The sequence below is a fragment of the Musa acuminata genome, chromosome BXJ2-5 (assembly GCF_036884655.1).
Source record: "Musa acuminata AAA Group cultivar baxijiao chromosome BXJ2-5, Cavendish_Baxijiao_AAA, whole genome shotgun sequence".
NCBI classification, from domain to species: Eukaryota; Viridiplantae; Streptophyta; class Magnoliopsida; order Zingiberales; family Musaceae; genus Musa; species Musa acuminata.
Window position 1 is genome coordinate 36,478,658 of NC_088342.1, and position 20,279 is coordinate 36,498,936.

The 20,279-nt window shown below is 39.2% G+C and overlaps 1 protein-coding gene across 2 annotated transcripts in view; it reads right to left on the reverse strand.

Moving 5' to 3' along the window:
- Positions 1-16,045: 16,045 nt before the first annotated feature.
- LOC103985151 (protein OSB3, chloroplastic/mitochondrial) overlaps positions 16,046-20,279 on the reverse strand; it is a 30,618-nt gene continuing 26,384 nt past the window's right edge. For both annotated transcript variants that reach the window (XM_065109217.1, XM_009402776.3), the window contains 3 exons: positions 16,685-16,746; positions 16,413-16,586; positions 16,046-16,306 (listed from right to left, as the gene is read on the reverse strand). In XM_065109217.1, coding sequence (XP_064965289.1) covers positions 16,422-16,586; positions 16,685-16,746 — 227 coding nt within the window. In that variant the 3' untranslated portion in view covers positions 16,046-16,306; positions 16,413-16,421. The remainder of the gene's footprint in view (positions 16,307-16,412; positions 16,587-16,684; positions 16,747-20,279) is intronic.

The window sequence follows — 20,279 nt, forward strand, 5'->3', positions numbered from 1 at the left end:
CGTAGGGACTGATTCTCGGTGTAGGTTGAGTTGGTCGAGTCCCTCGAGGCTCACCTATATCGCAATTCGCTATCTTTCCTATGACATGAGATGTCACCAGTGATCTGAGGACATTATATGATTGGTCGAGTCCCTCGATGGTATATCATCGAATCAGACTCATCTTGTAACGATGGTGTTGACTTAACCAAACATCACGGTTGGTCAAATCTCTCGAGACCATGGTGATTCGAAGGTCGAACATGATAGGAATCATAAGGTGTTGTGATTGACAAGAGTTGCCTACCTTTCAGGCTCAGTGTGATTGGTCGAGTCCCTTGAGGTTACACTAAGACGTTGATTGGATCCTGATCCCCACTAGAAGTCTGCTAGAGACTTCTATTTTATGTGCTGAGGGTGTCGCGTGACTCGCTAGTAAAATAGTGGGAGCATATTAAGATAGAAGTCCATATCTTAATTGTTTATTTTTTTATAAAATTTGCATGTTATTTATTTCTGCTGCATCTTTATTTTCAGAAAATATCGCTTTCAAATCCCATACGTGACATACATGATGTCAACCGCCTCACTGGCCCAAATTATACGAATTGGCTCCGCAACTTGAGAATTATTCTCACGACGGAGAAAATCACATACGTCCTTCATACAGTAATGCCTATGCTCGAGGAAGGGGCAAGCGAGGATGAGATCACTCGCTACGTGAAGTACATTAACGACTCCACTCTTGCTCAGTCTTCCATGTTGGGCTCCATGGCTCCTGAGTTATAAAGACAGCATGAAAAGATGGATGCCAGATCCATTCTCCTATATGTCCGTAAACTATTTGAGGAACAGGGAAGAACTCAACGATATGAGATATCCAAGAGCCTCTTCTGTGCTAGGATGACTAAGGGAACAACGGTTTAGAATCATGTCCTAAAGATGATTGAGTGGATAGAGAAACTTACAGGTCTAGGAATGGTCATAGAGGAAAACTTCCACTATGAAAAAGATGGGCACTAGAAGAGGAACTGCAAAGAGTGCCTTGCAGAGAGGGCGAAACATAAGCTTGGAGAAGCTTCAGGTACATTCATGATCAATCTCCATTCGTCAGACTCTTATGATAACACATGGGTATTGGATACTAGTAGTGCTTATCATATTTGCAAATCGTTGCAGGTTTTGGCAAGGCCTAGGAGATTGGCGAGAGGCAAGATGGACCTTAAGATGGGCAATGAATCAAAAGTTGCTATAGTAGCTGTTGGCGAGGTCACCCTACATATGCCTTGTGGGGATATTATTACATTGGATGTATGTTATTTCATTCCTTCTATTAACAAAAATATTATTTTCATTTCATGTTTGGCAGTTAGTTGATATAAAATAGTTTTTGAGAACAATGGTTGTTCAATATTATTAGATGATGAGATCATCACGAGAGGAACATTGCATAATAGTTTGTTTATGCTAGACACTACTCCATATATTATAAATGTAAGTGTGCCCAAGAGGAAACGTTATGAGGTGAACAATGCTGTTAGGACTCTAGCTTGGAGACTCCTAATTGAGAGGGACATTCATATAAAAATGTAAGTGTGCCCAAGAGGAAACGTTATGAGGAGAACCATGTCCTAATTGAGGGGGACATTCTGTTAGGACTCTAGCTAGGAGAGTCCTAATTGAGAGGGGCATTCATGTAGGAGGTTTTTTCTTAGAGAAGAATTAGGAGTTGTAAGGGAATATGAGTCTTGAGTAGGAGTCTTATTAGGAGTTGGTTAGAAGTAAGAGTCTTAAGTAGGAGTCCTATTAGGACTTAGGGTTTAGAAGCCCTATAAATAGCCATGTATTCCTTCTCTTTTCATAAGCAATAGATGAATCTTTTCTGCAGCCTTTGAGCAGCAACTTGGAGGGAGGAACCCCTATAGAGTTCCAAGGAGGCCGATCCCCTAAAGAGATCAACCCCAAGTTTAGAATCTGTAAGGGTTCTAACACCTGGTATCAGAGCAGCGTTCTTGGCATCTCGCTGCCCTTCCACTGCCATCCATCAGCCCTCCACAACCGCCCAAAGCAATTCCCACAATTGCTTAAAAGATCGTCGCCGAATTCCGCCATCATCTCCACCACCGCGGATCATCCTTTGATCTCCCCGTGAATTGCAACAGGATCTGGTTTCCTACCTTACTACTGCTGCAATTTAGTTATCCTTATTCGAAAATCCAAAAAAAAAAAAACTGTTGCCATATTGCTGCATAAACCTTTCGTCATAAAGTTTTCATCTCTACGACGAAAGATACATTGCAGAATTCCAACCGCATAGTACCATCTCTTTGATCTTGCTACTATGCTTTTTCTATCCAAATTTCTATGAAATTTTTATGACATCTTTGACACTTCCTAACAGCAGATTTCCCTTTGGTTTTTTCAAAACATTATAAATATAAACCATTGATCTTTTACGTCAAATCTGCTATACTTGAAAATCTGTACTGTAAAATTTCAGTCGCATAGCACTGTTTGTTTGATCTTGATACTACATTGTTTCTATCCAAATCTCTACGAAATTTTTATGATAGCTTTGACACTTCCTAACAGTAGATTTCCCTTTAGTTTCATCAAAAAATTCTCAATATAAACCACTGATCTTTTATGTCCAATCTGCTATACCTAAAAATCTGTGCTGCAGAAAATTTCAGCCGCATATTGTTGTCTTAACCCATCTATTTGCAATCTTTTTTGAATGAAATTTCTTATACACCTCATAGATCATCTGGGCTTCCATCTAAGATTGATCTATTAAGAAATTCATCTCTAAAAATTATTTTATGTTGCTGCAAATTTTCGTTGTAACCCGCTGAAATTTTTCAACGACAATTCTGCTATCGCAACTTGCACCAATTTTCTTGCTGTTATACTACTAAAATTCTCTTGATTAAATTAGACATCCTTGTTGTCATATAATCTGTGATTTTGCTATCAATTCCATCCTCAATTCTCTTAAGTTTTTGGTAGAAATTACATCGAGAAACCATTGTTTCTTCGACGACAATTCTACTCTTACAAGACAGCACATACTTGCTGCAACTTCCACTGATTTCTATCAAACCTTTGCTGCCATCTACCACAGATTCAAAACTTTCATCCACAGCCCTAAAACTCCACTAAACCACACCCTCAAACTGCACCCAAAACTGCCACAAAACAAGCCTAAATCGTAGCCTACATCCACCGATCCACCAACCCTTTCGACCATCACTTCTCTCAACCTATACATGCCTTTAACCTAACAACAAAAGAGAGATCTTAACATCATAGATTTGGAGGCATATACTATGGCATCTAAGGAGGCAATCAATGCTAAATTCGAAGCCTTGGAGGCGCGAATGGAGGATAAGATTCGGACGCTCTTTACCGAACTCAAATTGGGTCGACCACTAAGCCCGAAGAAATCATATCAAGGAGAGAGCTTTCCCCGATCACACCAAGCCCAAAGATATGACTTCCAAGAGAGGGGAAGCTCTATGACCAACCCCAACTATCCATGCATGAGAGTGGACTTCCCTAGATGGGAAGAAGGAGACCCAATTGGTTGGATCTCGCGCGCTGAGCGATATTTTCAGTACCACAAAACCGCGGATGCATCTATGGTGAAAATTGCAGTTATACATCTTGAAGGGGATGCTATACAGTGGTTTGACTGGTTTGAATATACTTATGGAGTCCTTTCATTGCAACAATTCAAAGAAAGACTATTGATCCGCTTCAGACCAACCGATTACGAGAATATTGATAGACAACTAGTAAAGATCCAACAAACTTCCACCATTCAGGAGTACCAAACCAGGTTTGAAAGGTTATCTAATAAAACTCATGATTGGTCTCAAAAATAACCATTAAGGACCTTCATTGAGGGCTTGAAGCCGGAGATCCGAAGAGAAGTTAAAGCGCGACAATCGTATACGCTTATGGCAGCCATCTCTTTCGCACGACATCAAGAGGAGCAATTGAACCATGAAGCTCGAAGGACTAGGGTCGCTCCTCAACCAGTAATATTGAAGCCCTCAGCACCCCCTACTATTGACCAAGTCCCTACACCAAAGAGGTTAACAAGAGAAGAGCTTCGGGAGCGATATGCGAAGGGGTTATGTTGGCATTGTGACGAGCCGTGGAGCCGTGAGCATCGCTGTAGTAAAGGGAGACTTCTTATGATTAAACCAATAGAAGAAGAGGTCATTAAACATCTAGAAGAGAGCCTTGAACATGAAGAAGAAGATACAGAAGAAGAGCCACAACCGACTGAAGTTACGGTACATGCACTAGCCGGCTCAAACCCGGAAACGATGAAAGTTGGAGGCCTTCTCAAACAACAACCGATCACTGTTCTCATCGACATGGGCAGTTCTAATAACTTTATAAACAGTAAGGTTACTATCCAGATGGCCTTACCTATTGAGAATTACAGCAGGTTTGACGTTAAGGTCATCGACGGACGGATTTTGAATTGTGATCGTAGGCGCCCGCAGGAGAAACTATTGCTGCAGGACCAAGAGATAATTGCAGATTTCTTCCTTCTCCCTCCTAATGATCATAAGGCCATGTTTATAATTAAATGGTTGATGACATTAGGTGATATTTCTTGGAATTTTATGCAACTAATTATGAAATTTTACAGTAAGGAGAAACAGGTGATACTGAACGGGAAACGTGGGGGCGACATAACGACGATTTGCACACAATAAATGGAGAAGGTTTTGTATAAAGCATGCAGCAGATTTTTTATACAACTTGAGCAGCAAACTAAGGGAGAGCCAATATAATTTAAAGATCCAAACCTACTTCCTTTGCTTGCTGAATTTTCAGATATATTTGACGAACCGTACAACCTACCTCTTACCCGTCGGCATGATCATTATATAATGATTCTTTTAGGCAAACCTCTAGCAAATACTCGGCCATATCAATATCTATATCTCCAGAAGGATGAAATAGAAAGGATTGTAAAAGAAATGCTCAAAATAGGAGTTATTCGGCCAAGTTGCAACCTATATTCTTCACCGGTGCTACTTGTACGCAAGAAGGACGGAACATGGCGAATATGCGTTGATTACCGAGCTCTCAATGGCATAACCATCAAGGACAAATACCTTATTCCAATAGCAGATGAATTACTAGATGAAAGGGAGCACAAATCTTTACAAAGCTGGACCTTTGATCCGGGTATCATCAAATATGAGTGTGCGAAGAAGACATACCGAAAACCACCTTTTGAACACACAACAACCATTATGAATTTTTGCTTTCTTCAACAGAAGGTGGAATATCTTGGGCATATCATATCAAAGGAAGGTGTGACAGTGGACCCCTTCAAAATTAAAGCAATGCAAAACTGGCCTACCCCGAGGAACGTAAAATTGCTACATGGCTTTCTGGGTTTAACAGGCTACTACTGCAAGTTCGTGAAAAACTATGGCGAGATCAGTGCACCACTTACTTCCTTACTGAAAAAATATGTCTTCCAATGGTCGGACAAAGCCTCCGCTGCCTTCGACAAACTTAAGGCAGCCATGACGACGACGCCGGTGCTAACACTACCAGATTTTAACCGACCCTTCATTATTGAGGCCGACACATCGGGAGTCAGAATTGGAGCCATTCTCATGCAAGATGGTCGACCACTCGCATACACTAGCAAGGCATTATCTCCCTCCCATCAAAATAAGTCAACATATGATAAGGAGATGCTCGCCATTGTGCGCGCAGCAACGAGGTGGAGACCCTACTTGATTGGTCGACGATTTCAAAATAAAACCGACCATAAAAGCCTCAAGTACTTTTTGGAGCGAAAGATACCATCCCCTGAGCAGCAAAAATGGATGCGCTTTCGCAGCTACCCGAGCAAGTTGAAGTTTCGACCGTTTCACTTCTGACCAACGACTTCCTTGAGGATATTAAGATGGAATGACAGGAAGATTAAGATACTAGTAAGATTATAAAAAAATTAGAGGAAGCACCAAGCCCCATGGCTCATTACAATTGAGACTCAAAAGAATTACACTATAAGGGACGCATTGTGCTTGTGACAAATTCTACTTGCATCTTCAAGAGCATATTTTGGACAAAGTTATTCCATATGCAGGGTACTAAATTGAAAAGGAGTACGACATATCACCCACAAACCAACAGCCAGCCGAAAGTTTTAAACAGGTGCTTGGAGACAGCCCAAAGCCACCCACCAAATATGACTACCCAAAGAGAACTCCAGACCCAGCCAAGTGCCATTATTGATCGACGGATCGTGACTCGACGACGACGACCCACTAATGAAGTGCTAATACAGTGGGCGAACCTACCAATAGAAGATGCCACTCGGGAGAACTATGACAACTTGAAGATCAAATTCCCAGAATTCATGAATCATCAGCCTCGAGGACAAGGCTGATTTGAAGAGGGCGGGTCTGTTAGGACTCTAGCTTGGAGAGTCCTAATTGAGAGGGACATTCATGTAAAAATGTTAGGACTCTAGCTAGGAGAGTCCTAATTGAGAGGGACATTCTGTTAGGACTCTAGCTAGGAGAGTCCTAATTAAGAGGGGCATTCATGTAGGAGGTTTTTTCTTAGAGAAGAATTAGGAGTTGTAAGGGAATAGGAGTCTTGAGTAGGAGTCTTATTAGGAGTTGGTTAGAAGTAAGAGTCTTAAGTAGGAGTCCTATTATGAGTTAAGGTTTAGAAGCCCTATAAATAGCCATGTATTTCTTCTCTTTTCATAAGCAATAGATGAATCTTTTCTGCAGCCTTTGAGCAGCAACTTGGAGGGAGGAACCCCTATAGAGTTCCAAGGAGGCCGATCCCCTAAATAGATCAACCCCAAGTTTAGAATCTGCAAGGGTTCTAACAAATGCATACCTTTGGCATTGTAGGCTAGGTCACATCCATGAGGGAAAGATTCAAAAGTTACTAAAAGATGGATATATAGATCTATTCAAATATGAGTCATATGCAACTTGCGAGCCTTGCCTTCGTGAAAAACTGACCAACTCTCCATTTAATAGAACTGGAGAAAGAGCCATTGAGCTATTGGAACTCATACATAGTGATGTATGTGGACCTATGTCAACTCATACCAATGGTGGTTACTCCTACTTCATTACCTTTACTGATGATTTCTCAAGGTATGGACATGTATACTTAATGAAGTACAAGTCTGAGGCCTTTGAGAAATTCAAAGAGTAAAAGAATGAAGTGGAAAATCAAACTAGAAAAAGTATAAAGACTCTTCATCATATCGAGGAGATGAGTACTTAAGTACAGAGTTTACTCAGTTCCTCTAGGACCATGAAATTCTATCCCAATGGACACCTCCTTATACACCTCAACTCAATGGTGTATCTGAAAAGAGGAATCGTACGCTATTAGATATGGTACGGTCCATGATGAGTTTCACTAACCAACCAATCTCATTCTGGGGATATGTCCTAGAGATCGCAGCTTACCTTCTGAATAGAGTTCTAACTAAGTCGATAGTGTCTACACCATATAAGATATGGAAAGGGAAGAAGCTCAATCTTAAGGTTATTAAGATTTGGGGTTGCCTTACCCACGTTAAAAAACATAACCCCGATAAGTTGGAATTAAGAACGGAGTAATGCAAGTTCATGAGATACCCCAAGAAAACTTGTGAGTATTATTTCTATCATCTCAAGGACCAAGGTCTTTGTAGCTAAGAGAGCAGTGTTCCTTAAGAAAGAACACATTCTTGGCGGAGACAGTGGGAGCATGATATAGTTGAGTAAGGTTGGAAAACCTAGCTCAAGCACCACTCTATAGTCCGAGTCTGTTTAGGTATCTAACACACAAGTTTCAACTTTACATAGGTCTGGTAGAGTATCACATATTCCTGAGAGATATGTGAGACATATTAGAGGAGATGATGTTGAGGATATTAATCCTCAAACCTACGAGGAGGCTATTATGAGTATAGACTTTGGGAAGTGGCAAGAAGCCATGAATTATGAGATGAATTCTATGTTCTCTAACAAGGTTTAGAACCTAGTTGATACGTCCGAGGGTATTGTACCCATCAGTTGCAAGTAGATTTTTAAGAAAAAGATCGGAGTAGATAAAAAGGTAGAGACCTATAAAGCAAGATTAGTAGCTAAGGGGTATCGTCAAAGACAATGTGTTGACTATGACGAAACCTTCTCACCCCTAGCCATGCTAAAATCCATCCGAATTCTATTGACTATTGCAGCACACTATGATTATTAGATCTGGCATATGGACGTGAAAACTGCATTCTTAAATGGCAACCTCGATGAGGAGATGTATATGATACAGCCTGAGGGATTCGTGTCCAAGGACTGCCCAAATAAGGTTTGTAGGTTGCTTAGATCTATTTATGAACTAAAGTAAGCTTTCAAAAGTTTGAACATAAGATTTGATGAGGCAATCAGATCTTATGACTTCGTTAAGAATAAAGATGAGTCTTGTGTTTACAAGAAGGTAAGTGGAGCGCTATCATCTTCTTGGTGTTATATGTGGATGACATCCTGATCATTGGGAATGATGTAGGAATGTGATCCACAGTAAAAGCTTGATTATCTATACACTTCTCTATAAAGGACTTAGGGGAAGCATCTTATATCTTGGGGATTCAGATCTATAAAGATAGACCCTAGATGATGCTTGGCTTGTCCTAGTCCAGGTACATAAACACCATTGTCAAAATGTTTTGCATGGAAAATTTCAAGAGAGGTCTCATACTGATGAAACATGGGATGTCGCTTTCTAAGAGTATGTCCCCAAAGACTCCTAAAAAAAGGGCGAACATGAATACGGTATGCTTTAGTGATAGGGTCTATCATATATGTCATGCTATGTACCAGGCCTGATATAGCGCATGCTCTGAGTGTCAAGAGCAGGTATCAGGCGAATCCAAGCTTGGAGCACTAGAAAGTAGTAAAGTGTATCCTTAAGTACTTGAGAAGAACTAAGGATATTTTACTAGTATATGGAGGTAGTAGTCTCAAGGTTGAAGGCTATACGGACTCGAGTTTTCAGTCCGATGTCGATGATAGCAAGTCGAATTCAGGGTATGTGTACACCTTGAATAGAGGAGTAGTGTGCGGGAAGAGTTCCAAATAAGATACTACTACTGACTCGACCATAGAGGAAGAGTACGTTGCTGTAGTAGAGGCAGCAAAAGAGGGACGTGTGTCCTATAAACCAATCATGTGAGTGATGGCACGTGTGACTTAACACGTAGTCTTTTTACTTATTATAATTTGGCATTTATCACTTTATATTGCTTGTTGCATATATATATATATATATATATATATATATATATATATATATATATATATATATATATATATATATATATATATATATATATATATATATATATATATATATATATATATCCTTGGATCTATGCAATGTAAATCGAATCGTGATGAAATCACAATAATGAGACTGATTCGCCATTAAACATTGATCCTAAAGAATCTCTATCATAGGTTACTCGAAAGGGACATCAAGATAATCGGACAGACTGGTCTCATAGTTGCTCGTGTAGGGACACTAGGGATACAATACAAGTGCTCATTGGGGAATGAGTTAAGTGATTGATCCGCTTATGGAATGTTGAATGGTTGATGATGCCTTATTGTTAGACAGTGATTTCGTAGTTCCAATGGTGTATCTGATCCTTAGACTTGAGACACCAAGGATGTCCTGTATGAGTGCTCCACTCTTTGATACCGGACTTATAGATTTAGATGTCCTAGATCTAGCACAACCGATCATCGGGAGTGGTAGTCAACCTTACGAGGGCTATTAAGTGTCGATAGAGGATCATCCACTCTCGGTTTCATGAGAGAAATGTCCCATGTGTTCTTGCTCAGACAAATCCCTAGGCAGGGTCATTTGGATTGAGAGAGAAAGAGTTCTCCGGGAGAATCCGATTAGAGCGAGACTCAAGTAGAAACTGTATGGGTCTGACAGCACCATCCCCAGTATACGATCTCTGGGATATTAGATGGATGAAAGACTATAGGTACATGATAAATGAGGATAGACAGGTCCAATGGATTAGATTCCCTTGTATCGTCTAAGGACTGTGGCATAGTGGCCCAGTACGTCCGTAGTCGATGAGTCGAGTAAATTATTATGGAGATAATACTTCACTAAGCTAGAAGAAATTCTGACATGCAAGACTCACGACCAACTTGATATTGGGCTAAGAGGGTCACACACATATTGTAGGCATTATGATGAATAATGGTTCGGATATAAGATATCCGATGGAGCCCATATCTTATTGAATATCCAATAAGCCCCTGAATTATTGGATCATGTGGATGAGATCCAATAAGAGTCCATGAGAGATTATTGGATAGAGATCCATTAATCTAAGAGGCTTGGGTAGTTGGATGGAGATCCAATACCTAATAGGGAAGGATCCATTAGGGTTAAGTTGATATGGGAACTCTATAAATATGAGTGATTCAATGGTTCGTAGGCTAGAGCCTTTTTGCTTCCTCTCCTATTCTCCTCCCCCTCTCCACCTTAAAGCAGGCCTAGAGTTTTGAGGAGCATCGTCACAGCTCTGCTATGTGGATCACGCTAGAAAGGAGGGTGTTTGACCTCCTTCACCCTCTCCTAGAGATCTGTAGGGATTCAGGGATATACGATCTCCCTAGGTAACACAATCTATCTCACATGTGGTTTTCTATTTCGTAAATTCTGTACACCAATCTTCGCACAATGATGAACATATCTTTGGGAATTGGGGATTTTATTTTTTGTTCTTCCGCTACGCATGTGATGTCGCCCCCTTTAGATTTCCCAACAACATCTCGTGGTTGCATGGTCGCATCCTGATAACGGGGTCTTCTCCTGACCGTCGATGATCCTGCATGACGGGCTGGTGCCAGGGGTTGCCCGATGTAGTCCTTCCGATGCTTAAGTCAGCGAAGTGTTGAATCTTGTATTTTGATGATGAAACCAATTGATAAGTGTTTATGATTTGATCTACGTTCTTAGTGATGCAAGATGCTTCGATCATGATGAGATAATTAAAGTAAGAAGAATCATGTTGGGCCGGAGGAAAACATGTCAGATGATTGGACCTCGGGCCGGAGGATCGGTCGACGTATCGACAGAAGGCTTCGGGCCATGGATTCGGGCATGAGGCCAAGAAGAGAGGATATTACGCCAAGGATATCAGAGTTGCAGAGTCAACTGACCGATTGGGTAATAGGCCGCAAGAGAGGACGATGCACCGAAGAATCGGACGAAGCGTCGATAGACCAATGACATGCCAGACAACATGATTCAAGCTTAGTAATAATTATCTAAATCGAAGTGTGTTTTTACATGTGCAGGATTAACTACGATAGCAAGGCATAAAGCAAAATGAAGTCTCGGAGTCAAGAACGCGATTTCGTTGGGAGTTTGAGAGTTCATCGGAAGTCTGGACTCTTTTCCTAACATAAAGGGGATAAAATAGTAATGTTAACTATAAGAGTAAGTGTATAGAGAAATGCACCCCCCCCCCCCCCCTAAGTATGAGTTGATAGGTTCCTTTTTATACATGATCCCTGGGCCTTCTCACTGACCGGTCCGAGATGAGATTAGGTGAACTACCTGATCATTCTCTGATCTTGATAAGGTATGACGATTATCGCTAGTTATTGATATGGTGCACATCATGACATCCTACGATGTTGTCAGCCTCGGTGACAGATGAGCTGGCTTGTGGCAAAATCATCCCTATCACCCATGAATTTGCACCGTTCTATCCTTGATTCCAACTTGTCGGGGTTATGTCTCTTGACGTGGGTAGGGCAGCCCCAAATCTTAACAACCTTAAGATCAGGTTTCTTCCCTTTTTATATCTCATATAGTGTAAATATTATAGCTTTAGATGTAACTCTGTTCAAAAGGTAAGCTACAGACTCTAGGGCATAGTCCGAGAAAGAGATGGGTAGGTCAGCGAAACTCATCATGGACCGCACCATGTCCAACAATGTGTGGTTTCTCCTTTCTGATATATCATTAAGTTGAGATGTATAAGGATAAGTCCATTGAGATAAAATCTCATGGTCTTTGAGGAATTTGGTGAACTCTGTACTCAAATACTCCCCTTCTCGATCTGATCGAAGAGTCTTGATACTTTTTCCAATCTAGTTTTCTATCTCATTCTTGTATTCCCTAAATTTCTCAAAGGCTTCTACTTTATTAGGTACACATGTTTATATCTAGAGAAATCATCAATGAATATAATGAAGTATGAAAAACCACTTATGGCTTGAGTCGACAAAAGATCATATACATTAATATATACGAGTTCTAGCAACTCAGTGGCTCTCTCTCAAGTTCCACTTAGTGGAGAGTTGGCCAATTTTCCTTGTAGGCAAAACTTAAATGTTACATATGATTCATAATCGAATGGTTCTAAGTATCCATCTTTTAGCAACATTTGACTTCTTCCCTTGTGGATATGACCTAGCCTACAGTGTCACAAGTATATATCATTCACCTCATCTCGCTTTCTCTTAGACACACCAATATTCATGACATGTGGAGCAATATCTAGTATAAATAAACTATTATTTAATATTCCTCTACTTATGATCTTATTAACCAAAATCAGTAAACAAGCATTGTTCTCAAAAACTAATTTGTATCCATTATTTGTCAAACTAGAAATAGAAATAATATTTTTGATGATCGAATGAACGAAATAGCATATATCTAATACAAGAATAGCTCTACTAAGCAATTATAGGGTGACCTCATCAACGACAATAGCAACAATCTTTACATTATTCCCCATTCTGATGTCCACATCACCTCTCGCCAATCTCCTAATCTTTCTAGAACCTACAATGAGTTACATATATGAGATGCTCTATCAATATCCAATACTCATACATTGTCATAACTTTCTAGCAAATGGAGATCAATCAAGAATGTACCTAAAGCTTCTTCAAGCTTCTGTTTCACCTTTTCTACAATATACTCATTATAGTTCCTTTTCTAGTGCTCATCTTTACCACAATGGAAGCATTATCATTTGTCCTTTGCTAGGTCCTTTTTAACAATATTTATCTTTCCTAGCTTACCCTTGCCCTTACCCTTCTTAAGAGACGTTTCTGCCTTTCTTTTCTTTTTGGTCTCACCAACATAGAGAACTAGCTTCTCTTTCTTGATGATGCTCTTAACTTCCCTCAATATATTGAGGAGCTTAAGGAGAGTCACCTCAAGTTTGTTCATATTAAAATTCATTATGAACTATGAAAAGAAATTTGAAAGAGACTGAAATATAAGATCTACAGACAAGTTATCCTCTAGGACCATTCCTAAACTCTTAAGCTTCTCTATCCATTCAATCATCTTAAGGACATAATTCTGAATTGATGTCTTCTCAGTCATTCTTGTGTGGAAGAGACTCTTGGATATCTCATATTGTTAAGTTCTTCCCTGTTTCTCAAATAATTTACGAAAAAACGAGCAATCTCATCCTCACTTGCTCCTTTCGCAAGCACAAGCACATCTGTGTCAAAGACATATGTGATTTTCTCTACCATGAGAACAATTCTCAGGTTACGGAGCCAATCCATATAGTTTGGACCAGTGAGATGGTTAACATCTAGTATGTCATGTAAGAGATCTATATGCGACATATTTTTTTAAAAATAAAGATATAACAAAAATAAATAAATAACATATATATTTTAAATTTTATAAAAAATTAATTAAGATATAGATTTTTATCTTAATCGACTCCCATTATTTTCTTGTAAAATACAATACATCCTCCTATATATGAATTGAAAATCTCCAATAGAAGATTCGTAAGAGAGATCATGATCTAATTGGCATCTTAGCACGAGCTCAAGGAAAATTGATCAACTTATGAGTCTTATCACCTCGATACCTCAAATGGCAATGATAGAGAAAAATGCAAAATCATGACCAATGTCTATTGTTATAGCGTCTTACCTCCATATCTAAGAAATATATTAAAACTCTAGAAATAGCACTGTTAACATTATGAAATCTCTCAAATTAAGAAAACATCAAAGTTGCATATTCTACCGTAATACATTAAAAGCTAAATGAAAGAAATGGAATTTTTAGTGAGTCTATTCACCCTTATTGACTTTTACTGTTTAGAAAGCAACAATAGAATTGTATACTAAGACACATCGAAGATTCACCATGGACCCACTTTAGTTTCATGACAACAATTCAGCAGGCATGCAAATAAATTGTAACTTAAGTTATTTATTTCTATTAATTTTGAACAAATATTGTCATCTTATTTGCATCATTTAACTTTAGTTCAAGTAACTGAAAACAAAAGAATTCATGATTGCAAAGAAAAACAAAATCAAACGAGGAGAGGAAAGGTGATGGTAGTATAGAATTGACAAGAGAAAAGTCTGATGATTGAGGTATTCGGTTGGAGTCAAGAACCAAAGGTAGTAAAGGGTCAAGGAAAGGACAAGGGGTGGCGATGGAAGTACAGTGGAGATGAACAGTTATGACAGACGGAAGTAAAACATAGGTAAACGACGATGATCGATAGGAGAAAAGGGTACGGAGGGGAGAGGAAAGGGCAGGACGCAATTATACTGCTTCGAAGGGCAAAGGCGTCCTTGGGGTTTTGGGTTAGGTTTAAATTGGTGGACGGATTTTTCTTTTCGACTGATCCATACGAAAGGACGAGAGCTGCTACACATACCAATGTCAGGAGGGCAATTTGGGGATTAACTCAAAGAGGGGGCACAGTAAAGAGAAATATGAAAAGAAGAGATACCTCACGGAAAAGATTCAAAAGGAGGAGGTTTTTATTAAAAATTTATTTCCCCAAATAACAAGCGACATACGAATTTCTTAGAGATCAAATATGTACATTTTTTTAGTCATCAAAACATCATTGTTGGTTCCCCAATTCTGTATCGTATCTTAATTTTCAAACTCTTCTTTCGGTGCAATATTTTGCTCATTCACCTCAGTTTCATTTTGATGACAAACAATTAAGAATAAAGAGAAGACGTGGGAGAGGAGGGATGAAGAACGATAGTCAAAAGACAAAGGGTGACAAACAGAAACGGTTGCATTAGAGATGTACTTTTGTTCTCATTGTAATCCAAATTTCAAGACTGACATAAATATCCTCTCAAAAATAATGACAACGATTCAAGTTAATAATATTTAAGTAATCTTAGCTATATTTATAAAATCGGATATGGTTCATGCGAGTTAACTAAAATTCAGTAAGTCAAGCGATCGATTTAGTCGGTCAAGTGAATTAGTCGACCAAATTTTCCAATCTGACACCTACATTCTATAGCAATTAGTCGGTCAGCATTTACGAGGAAAACAAGTAAAGTTAATTCACACTGAAAAATCATAAGATAATAACATGAAAAGACTCCGCAGATATATATACATCTCATGTACTCTGACCGAGAAGTGCAATCGTACGTGTGAAGATACTGCTCGAAACATATGCAAACACGTTATAAATGTCACGTAACACAAAATGCACTAGAATTGTAGAATTGAATAAAATTCTAGTGCATATTAGAATTGTAGAATTGAATAAAATTCTAGTGCATATATGTCCCAGCATGCACTAGAATTGAATACAATTCTAAAAGAAATTGTATGATAACCGACAACAACACATGCAAAATATGACCCAGATGACCAGTCCATAAGTCAAAACTGAAGTCAGACATCATTTCTTATCTATGGTTCAAACCTATTAAGTTAATACCTGTCACAAGTCGAGTTGCAGCTTACAAAACTGGCTGTTTGATGCCGGGAGTACATTGAAATGTCCTTTAACAACACGTAAACTGGACCTAGTATTAATATATGTCAGAACAGAAACTAATTAAACCCAGAACAAAGGAATGAATTGCAAGCAAAAAAAGAAAAAAGATGCATTGCAGAACACACTGATGCGTGGAGTGGGAGATCTCTGGATTCCTCCTGTTTGGGGAGGAATCACTGAAATCAGCCAGATGAAAAGCAAATAAGCACACAATTGATCATGCAAACCCCTATTAGCACTACTGAACAACATTGTTTAATCATGCTATGATCCAGCAGTTTTATAAACTCAGAAATAAATTTTATCATAGTAGTTTTATCAGCAAACACTGTAAATGATACAACTAAAAAAAAGCCTTGTGGCATCTGAGTGATATCGATAGACCACTCCAAAGTGAATCCTCTGAGTCTCGTGTTCATGATATCCAAGGAATTATCAGAAATGGTGAGCCACAACATAGGATGATATTTTAACCTGCATCAGGAGTATAGAAAAATGTCCACATGAGCAAAATGGTGTCTAATGATGATTAAATAACGAACTTCAAATTACATATATAGATCAAAATCAAAAGGATTACCTGCGAAGATTAAGAAATTATAGTAGCCGGTGATGAAGATGCCATTCTCCTTTCAAATTTTTTTTCTGTGTTCACTGGAGGCAAGCTCGTCAGAACCCACTGAGGTGTAGTAGAACTTAGCCACAAGGCTTCACCAGTTTTCTTGTGTTTAAAATCAGGAGATTTCTGATTGAACTGCATATGTAAGAAAAAACAACAAATAAGTAATATCAAGCAGTCAAATAAATTGATGTCATCTTAGTTGAAATATCTGTTGAATATCAGGGTTATACCTTGTTTGCCCGGTTGTCCCACCAATCATTTGGATTATCCACAAGGCTCTTCCATGAATTTTCTGCCAATGGCAATCGAAAAATGTTAAAAGAAAGCATAAAATATATTCCAGACCAAATTATACTATCATAGTAAGTCGAAGGAAATGTTTAACTAAGGTAAACTTATAAGAAATAAATAAGTGATAATTATTTTTTCAACAACAATCATCAAAAGCTGTCATATATTTAAAACACAACTGGAGAAAAAAGTCATAAACTTCCAATCATAATTCCAGCATCCTGACGATTTGTCAAAACACCCTTGGTGAAAATTTTCTTTTGATAAAGTAAAATAAGCTTTTTACCAGTTGTAACTTAAAGAACTAAAAAAGGAGAACAGTAAATTAAAGATTCAATTGGTAAGACCTGCTAGTATGCAAAGTCTAGGAAACCCATAAAATAACAAAGTCCATGAACTTGCACTTGTGATCATTCTTTAAATTCAGGACGAATAAAGTTATGCCAATACCATATGAACATGCATAATCACATTCCACCGAATAATACAATTAAATTAAATTAAATTAATCTCAACCTTGAGAGCAAAATTTTGAAGGAATGGGACTAATTAAGAAAAAAGAACAGCAATGCATCGCCAAGAAATGGAAAGAAATGTTGTTTTCTTTAGGAGTTTCTCATGCACTACTCCACTGTCCTTGGGCACGTTTCTACATATTGGGGATAATTTACAGACATGCTAATTGCCACTTCACCGTCATCATCATCATCATTGTCTAGACAACAATCAAACACGTCATGCAATGCAAGACCAACTGGTTGCGTGGAATGTAGGATGGATAAAGTTGACAAAACAGGACAAATCAACTGAGGAGCCTCTCTCTTTTTGTGTATGTCCCTTGTCGAGCCCTTGTTAACACCATCTTCTGGTCTCATTCTCCCAGTGTAATGGTTTTATCATGAGCTCACACCACTCACCCCTCGAGTAAGATTTGCTGTTATCAAATTGCAAGTAGCAGACAATGCTAAAGAACAAGAATTAAACTAAATGACACTAGATATCTTACTTTGGTTCTTTAGGTGCGTTACCCAACATGTTGCAGTCTATATGGACATAAATAGAAGACAATCTGGAGGAAAAAAGAAGAAACAAATTTTGAGAGTGAACAAAGAGCCTCACAACACGACACAAGTTCTCGAAGATCAGGAGAGGAGAGAACAGGTGGAGAGAGGAGAAAACAGGAAAGGTGCAGAGAGGAGAGAACAGGAGACATAGAAGAGTGAGAACAGGAGGAAGAAGAGTACCAAAGGAGATGAATGGGAGGAAAGGAGAGAACAAGAAAAGGGAGTGCTAGTTACAGGTGCCCTGCAATGCAATCACGTGAGTGATGACATATGTAACATGCTGCATAGTATTTTTGGTTATGACATTTTCACACTTTATATTGGTTGATAAATATATTGTGATGTCCTTAGATCTATGCAATGAGAGTTGGATCATGATTAGATCATAATAATGAGACTAATTCGCCTATAAACACATACCTTAAATATTCCCCATCATAGGTTGCTTGAGAAGAACATCGAAATAACTGAATAGACCAATATGCTATATACTCATCCATATGATAAATGTAGCTAGTCTCATAACTACTTGTGTGGAGACACTAAGGATATAGCACAAGTGCTCACTAGAGAATGAGTTTACTGAATAATCCGCTCACGGAATGCTGGATGGTTAATGATACCTTATCGTCAGACAGTGGTTTCGTGGTCCTAATTGTGTGTCTGATCCTTAGAGTTGAGACACCAAGGATGTCCTGTATGAGTACTCCACTCTTTGATACCAGACTTAAAGGTCTAGAAGTTCCAAATCTAACACAACCGATCATCGGAAGTGGTAGCCAACCTTACAAGGGCAATTGAGTGTCGATAAAGGATCATCCGCTGAGAGGAATGTCCCGTATGTTCTTGCTCAGGCAAATCCCTAACCAAGGTCATTCAAATTGAGAGGAGTTCTCCAAGAGAATCCGATTAGAGCAAGGCTCGAGTAGATTCCGTAGGAGCCTGACAACACCATGTCAGGTATACGGTTATTGGGATATTAGATTAATAAAGGACTATAGATACACGATAATAGAGAGCAGACGAATCCAATGGATTAAATCCTCTTGTACCGTTTGGGGACTATGGCATAGTGGCTTAGTACATCCATAGTCGATGAGTTGAGCGAATTATTATGGGATAATAATTCACTAAATCAGTTCTGACAAGTGCAACTCACGACCGGCTCGGTATTCGGCCTAGAGGGACACACATATGGTGGATGATGTGCCGAATAAAAGATTGGATATATGATATCCAATAAGCCCCTGTTTTATTGGATCTGTTTTCGGTATTCGGCCTAGAGGGTCACACACATATGGTGGATGACGCAACGAATAAAAGATTGGATATATGATATCCAATAAGCTCCTATTTTATTGGATCCGTTGAGTGAAACCCAACAAGAGCTTAGAGTGGATAATTGGATAGAGATCCAATTTCCATCAAGCTAGGGATAATTAGATGATGATCCAATATCTAATATACTAGGGTAATTAGATGAAAATCCAATACCCAATAGGGCAGGATCCATTAGGGTTAGCAAAGAGGGCTCTTTATAAAAGAGATACGGGACTAAAAGGGTTACAAGGCTGGACCCAATAGCCGCCACCTCCAGGACCACTCTCTGCTTCTTCCTCAACCGACTACCCCCCTCTCTGGTGAGAGAGGGCAGCAAGGACTTCCCCTGCTGCGTGGTGGTAGTGCACGAAAGTGAGGAAAGAACGCGTCACGAGAGGAGGTGCATCGTCGAGAGGAGGTGCATCGTCGCCTCATCCGCCGTGTCGCGAGACGAGAATGCGAGATCTACTTCATCCATAGACTAAGATATACGGACAAGGGATATATGAGTTCCCTTAGGTGAGAGCGTCTCACAAATCTTACACAGTTTTCGATTTCACGATTTTTTCACTCCCAATCGTCGAATGCGATTCAATATACATCTGTTTTTAGGAAACCGATTTCCGTTCTATTTTTCCGCTGCGCATGTGATGCTCTCCCAGGTTTCCCAACAGTGGCATCAGAGCCAGGTTGTTCGTGCAACGATTGGTTATTAATTACGTGTGTTGTGCTGAATCGTGTAAAATCGATGTTTACGTAAAGTTGTTACGTTTGATACCGATCATAGATTTGAACTGCATCAGTTTTGGCATTTAAAAGGTCATGTTGACCACTAATTTATCATCAAAACGATTGACAGAAAATTGGGAAAAGGGCAACAACTATTGCAGCCCTGCAATGTTAGCGGAAGGCTACTTGCAACCTTGGCCAAGAGTAGAACTTGATGCTCTCGGCCTTGCCAAAGGTTGCATGGCCAAGCAGAACCCCTATAGCCAAGGATTCTTCGTTGCAAAGGGGTCCCTGGCGGCTAGGGTTTCCTGGCCACCCAAGCAACCCGTGCGGCCAAGATTTCCTAGTCGTATGGGATACTCAGTAGTATGGATACTATAGAGTTTCCTAATTGGATTAAAAGTTAATCCAAGTTTAATTA